Here is a 10,885-nt window from a genome sequence, read left to right as displayed (position 1 = left end):
AGGGAAAGGGACTCTTCATATCACTGGGGCCATATGACACAACACTGCCAGGCATCACAGCATTTCTACACCACACTCGACCTCTAAAGGAGACTGTTCTCAAGGTGGTTCAAGACCTCCTGCACATAAGTTTATGGGTCCCAACAAGATGCATCCCAGAGTCCTGAAAGAATTGGCTGATGTAGTTGCCACTCTCCATGATATTTGAAAAGTCATGGCAGTTCGATGAAGATATAAATTTGATAGGTAGACTGTTTAGTGGATGAAGAATTGGTTGGATGGTCGCATCCAGAGGTAGTGGTCAATGGCTCGATGTCCAGATGGACATCACTGTGGAGTGGTATCCCTCAGAGGTCTGTACTGAGACCAGCACTGTTTAACATCTGTATCAATGACATAGACAGTGGGATTGAGTGCACCCTCAGCAAGTTTGCAGGTGACACCAAGCTGAGTGGTGAGGTTGACATGCCTGAGGGACGGGATGCCATCCAGAGGGACCTGGACAAGCTTCAGAAATGGGCCTGTGTGAACATCATGAGGTCTAACAAGGCCAAATGCAAGGTCCTGCACCTGGGTTGGGGTAACCCCCATGTATCAATACAGGCTGGGAGATGAAGGGACTGAGAGCAGCCATATAGAGAGGGACTTGGGGGTAATGATGGATGAAAATATGGACATGAGCTGGCAGTATACACTTGTAGACCAGAAAGCCAACTGTATCCTGGGCTGTATCAAGATGTATGAGCAGCAGGTTGAGGGGTTGATTCTGTCCCTCTACTCTGCTTTGGCCAGATGCCACCTGGAGTACTGCGTCCAGCTCTGGGGCCCTCAGCACAGGAAGGACAGGGACATGTTGGAATGGGTCCTGAGGAGGGCTATGAAAATGATCACAATGATGGAACACCTCTCCTGTGAGGAAAGGCTGAGAGAGTTGGGGTTGTTCAGCCTGGAGAAGGCTCCAGGGAGACCTTATTGCACCTTTTCAATACTTAAAGGGAGCTTATAAGAAAGATGGAGACAAACACTTTAGCAGGGCTTGTTGCAATAGGACAAGGGGTAACATTTAAACTTAAATAAGGTACATTTGGACTAGATATAGGGAAGAAATTTTGTACAATGAGTGTGGTGAAACATTGAAACAAGTTTCCCAGAGAGATGGTAGATGCCACATCCCTGGAAACATTCATGGTCCGGTTGGACAGAGCTCTGAGCAACCTGATCTACTGGAAGATGTCCCTGCCCATGGCAGGGGGGGTTGGACTAGATGGCCTTTAAAGGTCCTTTCTAAGCCAAACCGTTCCATAATTCTGTGATTCTATGATTCAAATTGCAGATGGGAACTGGGCACAGTTTTGGACCGTGCTTGTTGGCACAGGACCCCACCATGACAGGCTTGCTCTAACAACTGGTAGGGCAGGCAAGAATGCCCCACTGCCTGACAGCAATCCCTGGCAAAGTTTTACTTATAATCAAGCAGCCATAGCATATGACAATCTTTTGGGTTTGGGGCTGAGAACTGCAAAACTGAAGAATATTAGTCCATTGAAGAGTTATGAATTGCTCAGCCTTACATTTCAACCACCAATGGAAAATTAAGAACAACAGAAAACAGATTGGGCAGCATACAAACAATAGAGTTTCAAGTAAAATATATGATGATTGTGCAATGTCACCGAGGTAATACAAGATAATCATTTTCAATCATTACTTAAAGGGATTCAATTGCAAATCTAATGTCAGAACTATTTGTGAGAAAAAAGCTGAGCAATCACAGTTGGCCCATGAGGACAAAAGTCATGAACTGTAGATCTCAAGAAATCACCAATAGAGTTCAAATAGACATATAGATGAGGCTACCTGAATGCTTAATGAGCTGAAGGATCTTGGCCAAATGTGACCCCCTTGTTTCTGATAATACAAGGAAAGGTTAAATAATATCCACTTCAAAAGAAGAACTTTAAATTCTTTTCTGAAAGGTCATATGCAAATGTGAACTCTTCTTATTTTAAAATGTATATCCCAATCTTTGCATTCATTATGCTGAATTTCAGAGCAGGAGTAGGAAGACTGGGGAAAGCAGCCTAGAAAGAGCTTTAATACGGTGACTACATTGAGGAATTGAGTCTATAGTTATTCAGGGGGAAAGGGGGCTAATACTGCTATGTAAATGGACATTCAGTACATGAATCTGGTGAACCATCAATGAAAACCATTTTACAATGCAAGCATATCACTACTAAACAGAGCAGATCTGACACAGTGATCATTAGGCCAGTAAATATGGAGACAATAATGTAATTTTAGCTACTTTTCAGAGCTCTTGCCTTGAAAAGGAACCTGTTTACCTAGTAGATTTTCATGCCAGTGGCTAAGACACATAATCAGTAATGTGAACTTGCATGCAATCTCTAGCAGACTTGGAAACAAGAAGCACGAGATCCAGTGCTCAGATTTAACAAACATTTAAGATAAAGGAAGCAGGGTCAGTACATAACTTTGCATTGCACCTAACTTTACACATCAGCACAAAATAAATTATCTTCCAAAAACATAGAAAGAACCATTTTTCTTAGAGAATGACAACTTCTATTTATATTTATAACCCTCCCTCAAAACAGATGTGTTGCTTCAAAGCAGTCACTAATAAAACATCTGACAATGCACTATTTATAATCACATTATTTATCAGGGAGAGAGTATTTTCACTGGATATACTGTATAGTTTAAAAAGACCTCACATGTTGATATACAATCAGCGACAAAAAGCATACTCCTTTGAAAAATATGAGAAGTACTCACTTTATTTTAATACTGGCAATGAAACAGATATCTTCGAGTTATCTTAAAAGTTCTCTCATCCTGAAATGACACTCTGGTGTATTTTACACTATCCCATCAGCTGCTGTAAATAATATCCATCTGCTACACTACTGTGTCAGTCAGAGACCCTCAAATGGGCAAACCCCACTTCTTTTTCTCTGAGAACATTTATCACTACAGGAGACTAGTATGAGGGCACATAATTTTATTCAAGGGAGTGGAGTTAAAATGTTTTCTTAGGTGGCTTGAGCTGATTCATGGAAGGTAAAATACATCTAAGAAAGCTGGGCTATAGATATGATTAAATAAATACAGAAAATCTGTATTTTAGAAAAACCTACTTTGTAAGTTTTCAGAAATGGAAATAAAAGCTTTACATCAAAATGTACTGGTTACATTTGGCAACCTCTCAATCTCATCTGCCAAAGAGGTGGGGAACTCTAGGTATTTGAAGGAAGTGTGCCTGTGTATTAAGTTACACTTGCATTACTCTGTTCATTATATCATTATGTGTTTCGACTGTTTACCACAACTGAGGCTTTTTTAAGGAATGAAAGGTATTTGGGTGCAACATTGCACATGCAGTAAAAAAAAACCAGTAGCTGTAGAACCAAAGATAGTGCTTTATGCAGTGTTCATAATGACTGACATGCAAGAACTAATTTGGAGAGTAATGGATGCACATTATCTCAGGTACTGTCACCTTGGAGTCTGATTACTGTAAGCAGAAGCTGCCTGGGGAATGAAAGGATTATAAAGTCTTCTAATTAATATTAGAATATTGGAATTAATATTAGTGAATAACTGGCCATCTCCAATGCTTGTAAACATTCATTTTCAGTGAACTGCTCACTTTGTTTCACGGACAGTGAAATGGCTATTTATTTTCCAGTCAACTTATGACAAGGCATCCTTGTATGTAAGAAGACATTTCATCAGCTTTTAATGACAGTTCTTCTCACACTTTCAAGCATCTTGGTCTCTTAGGCAACAGCCCCAGATTTTTCTCTGAGAAGAATTCCAAAGGTTTGCAGCCAGAGTCGGCATGCCAGAAACCTTTTGTCACAGGAGGAGGCTGATGTGTCAGCAGACCACAGGTCTTTGCTCCTCCCTGCTCCTGATCGTCTGACACGTGGACCCTTGTGAATAGACACAAGATGATATAAATCAGAGGTTCTTGTGTTCCTCTATACTTATGGCAGGGCTACAGCAGGAACAGCTGCTGTTTGAGGATAGGGAGCTGTAACCAGCTACTTGACAGTTGTCTTCTGTTCCCAGCCTAAAGGATCTTGGCAGAGGAGGGACTCTCCTTCTATGTGCACAGGGTAGCTGGTGGCAGGGAACTTGAAACAGCTAAAATAAAATGCTGATCAGAGTGGCCAGTAAAAACGGGCTTATCTTCTTTACTTGAATGTGATAAGAGCTCCATGACAGATGCTAAAAAATTCATTCATTTCCATTCAGATGTGGTCTTCTTGTGTTTGAGAACTTTTTTTAATGAAAATATTTCATTTTATGAGGCACTTCTATCATATTATGGATTCATGTTGAATACATACAAAATCCAACATGTTCTATGGTTTTGGGAAGAAGGGCTGGTTTGCTGGAAGATATTTTACTTATAAAATGTCCATGAAAAGGATGAGAAGAGGAACATATGCAGCCTCAAGGGACCATTTTACCCCCTTCATGTTGTACTTATAATAAATTTTGAAAATAAATTAAAACTTTGCTCTTTAGCTTTTTTTTTCCCCCTCTAATTTTGAGTAAATATTTTTCTAGTAGACTTGTCCAGAAGTTTTGCATGGTGCATAAAATTGTCTTAGAGGCAATAATTTCTTACAGAAAAATAGACAAAGAGTAACAGAAAACATATTTTTGTGCAAAAATTATTAAATATTAGCAGTGATTTTCCTTTTCCAAAAAAATGACAGTATGTTTGTTCAGAATCAAATAACAAAAGATTCTCTCAGCCAAGAAGGAAAAAAGTATAAATCACAATGTTTTGTGATGGTGAAGGTGACCTCTTATCATGGTCTAGCTTCTTGTCATAGCTGCAGAAGATTGAAAGAGCCCATGACACATCTCTCGCATTGCTAAGCCTGAGAATCTCCAAATACAAAAGAAAGTTTGAAGAAGCCTAGTTTATCTTAAATATTTTGCTGATTTTTAAAAAAAGTTTACCTTTGAAAATGCAACAATTTTCAAAGATATTGTTGCTAAGTACAAGGAGTTCATTACAAAATCCATGAGGTTCCACCAGTCATGAATGTAGTCCTGTAGTCCACCATCCCACATCTGTTTAATTTCACCCCAGATAAAACCTGTAAATAGAACATAATTCATTAAGCATGAATATTAAATAAAAAAGCTGTGACTATTATAGACACTTATCTCACAATGGATTGATTGTCCTTACATTAATTACAAAAGGAAGGGGGATAAATGCTCCAAATTGCACATCTAGTTAGGTGAAATTTTGTCTTCCCATTAATGTTTCCAGAATTACTTTGTCAGGCAAAACAAACAAACAAAAAAATCATCTGCTTATACAAGGGCAATTTCTTTGTCTTTCTTCAATCTCATTTCCCATCGTATCCTAATAAGTGTAAAAAGGCTCTTAAAACCAGTCACCACTGCCAAGTATGTCTTTGGTATCTGCTGCAATATAATCCAAACTGGAAAATTTATGTCTGTGGGAGTCAATCCAGCACATTAATTTATTTCAGTTGGAACCCACACAATAAGGAGGATAATTTCTATTGTTGTGAGTGCTGAACTGAAGTGTCCCTTGTTCCTAGGAAAGAGTAGTGTCTCCAGCAGAATATTCTTTGTTGATTCCTGTCTTTGGGACATGAAGGAATAGAATCTGTGTTCAGGTGTGCAGAGCACACATTGCACTGGACACAAAGTGGTACAGGAATATTCAATCCCAATGGGAAATTTTGCAAGTTGTCTGACATGAACTTGGTTCAACAGCTCCAGAGACAACTGTGTGGACGCTAGTGCAACAAATATTAAAACTTCTCCAAAGAAGCTACTCGCCATTATTGTATAATATAGTATGACAGACCAACATGGAACATTTCGATACATATTTCGTATTATAATCTACAGAAGTTTTTTTAATAACAATACCAACAGAGCTTTTAATTTTTCACAATTCATTAATTTCTTACAGGAATTTATTACTTTTGAGCTCATTAAAGGGATAAAATTCACTACAAAATAGACCAGTCTCTCACATATGGATGTTGAGATACAGTTAATTCAACATGGCTTTCCTCCACCTGCTTATTACATGTTCCTTTAGAAAATCTTGAACAATTTTGTAGAGGCCAACATTTAGATGGATACATTTAGATCTGGTGCTTAGGGACATGGTTTAGTGGTGGCATTGGCAGCGTTAGGTTAATGGTTGGACTCAATCATCTTAAAGGTCTTTTCGAACCTACGTGATTCTATGATTCTAAGTGCCATCACACCTTCACAGGGCTACCTGGCAGGTTCTAAATGCCATGAAAACCATTTACTTTTCAAAGAGCTGGTCACACCTGACACACAGTATGAACATGATGAACAGCAGGTCTGCACCCCTTCCCTCCACAGTCCTCTCCAACCTTCAACATACAGTAAATGTACTTTCAAATATCCCTGCTTCCTCTTCCACTACCTTTTAAGCATAACATATTAAACTTCATCAGGTCATACGAGCAGCTGTGTTGTGGGCTGCAATATAACCCTCAAATTTCAGACACTGCTCTGAATTAGCCCTGCTCCAGTAGCAGAATGGCACATAAAAATAACTATTGTGCTTCAGGAGCCTGAGGAGACCTGGCTCCAGGCTCAGAGGAGACCTGGAGCCAAAAGCTGTGTAATACAGATATGGCCCCTAAGCCTCAGTGTTAGAGAACAGTTCCTTGGTCTTTTTTTATTTAGTAATACAGATGTAGCCCCAGGATCTTAACACTGGGAAGACTGCTTTGGCACAGAAAGTAGACAGTTGCATTGATAGAAAATAAAAAGGCTTTACAGAAATCAGTAAGGATTCATAGAATTAAGTAAACTTTTGTGTAATTCATGCCAGTTAAGCATTCTCTTTAAAATATGCTTTCAAACAGAGCAGAAATAGGTCAGGATGATTAGTAATATGAATTTTTAAGAGAGAGGGTGTAGATTCATTAATGTCTACTGCTGAGATATTCCATGATTCACAACCAGCCAAAGACATGAACGGACACAAATGAAACAAGGCTGTTCTCTGTAAGACTGTTGCTCAGCATCATATGCTTCAATAGCGCTGCCTAAAATATAATAGAACTATGTACAGATTGTAAAAGAAATGCTGACTAATGCTCCTGGATTTGATCTGTTTTGTAAGTGAAACCCCAGACTGTTCTTCCAAGCTTATCAGAAAACAAAAGTGTAAAGTTGACACTAATAGAGAGAATTACTGACCTACTATAGAACAGTGGAAGAATATGTCTATTGTATATAGGGTCATTTTGAATTAGAAATACAACTAATCCAAACTACCAGTAATGGTGAAGTTGTTAGGCAGCTGAAAGTTTGAGTATACTTTGACATTGTGGTAGTTCTAAATTTTTTTCTTGGTTCAAGATAACTCTTATGTTCACCCTGATGCAGGGCCTGTTTTTTTCAAACAAATGATTATGGAAAACTGGACATCGTACATTTTTGCTGGTTGTACTGGAGATATGATAGTTTAGTCTTTGCCAGACAAAGCATCTAAGTACAAAATTCCATATATACAGTTACTGAGCTCGTATGGGATTTGAAGCAAGGCTGACTGATGGATGCTATGTTTTTGACAGACACAATCCATGCATGCAGAGTAGAGCTTCCCAGACAAGTCTTTTTGAAGGAAAAATCTTTGAAGGTACAAAATCCTAAAGTCGATTGCCAAAATCCAAAACTCCAGGGCAATATCACTATGAAAGCTGTGATCAGAGTCTTTGGAAGTACAAAGTCTCTATGGCTAGTTATCCTGAGGGGTGCTCAATTATAACAATGAATGGTGGAAGAACTGGAAACTCTGGAGTTCTCTAAATTCTCCCAGGTGTGCCTGAAGGCTTGTCGTAGAAAAGAACCCTCGGAAATCCTGAAGCCTTTCTGTAAAGTGGAAGACTCCTTAAGGCCTAGATGATGGAGATACTCTGAGCAATGAACCTCAGGGATTCCAAGTTGTGCTTTTTAGGGTTAATTTATGTTCATGTAGCCAGTGGTCTTGAAATCTTGCTGAGGATCATAACTATATTTTTTTGCAAGAAGGAAGGGTCGGGGAGGAGAAGTCAGTCAGCACTTATCTTCACAGGGTCTAATATAATATGACAATTTTGTTCTGTTATATTCATTGGGAGAATCAGGAAAAGGCTAGGAAAATTTATGTATTTTTTAAAAGAAGAAAATACCTCCAGAGTTTAGGGCACACACTTACCTTTTCTATTTAGAAGACTGGACACAACCTGACTTTATTATCTAAGGAGTCTTTTGGACAATTCCAATATACAATCTGACATGATAGAAGACATGCAGTGACAAGCCTGTCTTATGGGTGCTTTGTTACTGATAGGAAAGAGATCTAGAGCCCAGGTATTGTCTAGTTATTAATGTGCCAAAGCACTGTTATCACATGGTGACAGAGCTCATGTCAGAGCTATGTGTTCAGCACCAAGAGAGATGACATCTGAACAAAGAAGAGTGAACATCACCAGACTGTACATAGATACTGGGGAAAAACTGCTAAGAGCAACCAGTCAAATACAAGGAGTAGATATAAAAGCAAGAGCCTTCAGATACTCAGGCTGGGGACAAGTTCATTGGCCAAAGCTCTTTCTACTTCCCTGGGAGGAAACAAGCATTTCCAAGGCTTTAATCCTGTCACCTGCAGGTGGCTCAATCTTCACATTGACTGAAAAGGGAGCCATGGAGAATAAGGCTGAATTAAAACAGATGTCTAACTTCCAGGTGCCTCTATTTATCTGAAATAATTCCACCCAGAGCAGATTTCACAGTTTTAGATGGATAATCTTTGCTATATTGTGGTGGTCTCTTTGCTCCAACTGTGTCCTTCCTATCTCTTCACACCAGCTAGATCTCACACCTGCCTCTTATACCCTCACCCATCCGTTCCCCATCAACATGCTTTTATCATTTATTGCCACTTGAAAGGAAATTATCAACATTATGCAGCTCTTCCACCTCATTAATCAAGGACTTATAATTGAAAAGTTGAAGGCGAGACTTCAAGCATTTGTTGCATTGTTTATAACTAGATACTAGAGCAGTAAAAGAGAAGTAACAGCATGGATAGTTTGAAACAGGCTGAGGTGATAGAAACAAATTTCATTAAACACCCTGTGGTTTTAATGGGAGAAAATAGACATAAATTCAGGTCAAGAATCTCACAGACCCCATGAGGCCCTAGGAATGACAGAGACTATGGAGAGGTTTTGCATAGCACTGTGAAGTATTATATATGCAAACTGATCAGTGCAACCATTTGACTGAAGCCCAGTTTGCCTGAGGCAAGAAAGAAGCTAAAATAGATCAGGTGAAATAAATATGGAAAAAACAACAGAATTTGTGTGCTAAATGTATTTTCTGTCTGCAATAAACTTTTCTGAACATTAATGAAAGAAGTTCTCTCTTCTGAAATAAACACTACATATTGACTGAGTAATGGCTACCACATAATACGTATGCTAAATCTGCAGATTTTTGTATATGTAGATACATTAATACATAAACACTAATAAGACTAGCTTTTATTTTACACATTTATCTATAGACAGATTTCGAAGCTATATTTCCAGTTTTGAAATCTTTGGACATTAGACACAAATACCTTTTTAAAAATATGAACTTACTTTTCTGTTCATAATGTAAGACTCAGTTTGCACACTCACACCTTGAAACTTTAAGCATGGCAACAGCTCAATACTATTATGAATGTTCTCTGTCCCTTTGGATAAAGACTTGGGTTAGACATAATAAGATTTTGTGCAGGCTGGCAGATGAGTTTCAGACGGTAAAAATTCTGGATCTATCCTGAGTGATCTCATCATCAATTCACACCTTCCTCTGATTTTACACCTAAGGAACATGTCTCTCATGCCCATGCAAAATAAACAAAAACAAACAAACAAACAAATTCCTTTATAAAATCCATTCAAAGATGTATTAAGTTCTAAGACAAAAAATCCTAGATATACCTTGTCTAACTTCCTTACTGAATCCTGAGCAATTACAAAAATCAAATACATTTTCCATTAGCTGTGCAAATTCACAAAAATATTATGCCATCTCCACAACACTAACTTTTGTAGTTTATAATCATGCTTAAAGTCTCACTGTAAATAATAAAATTAAGGTTTTTCAAAGATATGAAAGACAGTACCCTGAACTATTTCTTATTTTTAAAAGATCTGTGAATCCCCAGCTAATTTTGTCCTTACCTTTCCCACAAAAGGTTGGTTGCTCTGTGCTATTTTTGTTCCTTACCATTAAGTGATGGGAAGCAAGAGGTTCCTCAGGGTCAATCTCTGCATGCCAAGTTCAACAACAACCTTTTAGTATGTTTCTTGGAGAACATATTTTCACTGGGCTGTGAAACCATTTAACTGACAAACTCAACTTTGCTCTACTATGCAATCTAGTGTTTTTCACCGATATAAGAAGTGAGACAAGCTGTTAATGATTTAGAGCTCTCTGAAGTAGAGGAAAGTCATTCCAGGGAATTCAGTGAGCAATGATAAGTTCTGAAATACCTCTTCAGTTTTACATCTGGGCTGATAAACTGATCTCTGCTGAAGGTACATGAAGAACAGAGAGGCATCCTGGCAAGATTCAGGGACTCCCAATCTTTGGGGCACATTTTGTTAACAGAATACAGCTATTTCAAAGGAACATGCACAAAACCAAAACCATACCTTCTGCTTTCCCCTGGAGAAAATGGGTGTTTGGGAGGGAAACAACCGTGCAGTGTCTGGGTCCAGTGTCAGGTCAGGCAAAGAGTGGGGAATGACGTGGCCAGAGGCACCAT

General features: G+C 38.6%; 1 protein-coding gene across 1 annotated transcript in view; it reads right to left on the bottom strand.

Annotated features, from left to right (window-relative positions):
• The window catches only part of TRPC4 (transient receptor potential cation channel, subfamily C, member 4), a gene marked incomplete at its 5' end in the record, with an annotated part of 36,866 nt that overhangs the window by 16,672 nt on the left and 9,309 nt on the right, over window positions 1-10,885 (bottom strand). The window contains one exon of the mRNA XM_010148785.1: window positions 5,005-5,144. Within this exon, the coding sequence (XP_010147087.1) occupies window positions 5,005-5,144 (140 nt within the window). The remainder of the gene's footprint in view (window positions 1-5,004; window positions 5,145-10,885) is intronic.

The sequence above is a fragment of the Eurypyga helias genome, unplaced genomic scaffold (assembly GCF_000690775.1).
Source record: "Eurypyga helias isolate BGI_N326 unplaced genomic scaffold, ASM69077v1 scaffold383, whole genome shotgun sequence".
In the NCBI taxonomy this organism is placed as follows: domain Eukaryota; kingdom Metazoa; phylum Chordata; class Aves; order Eurypygiformes; family Eurypygidae; genus Eurypyga; species Eurypyga helias.
Note: the sequence above shows the minus strand (reverse complement) of the source record. Positions and strands in the feature narration are given on the sequence as shown.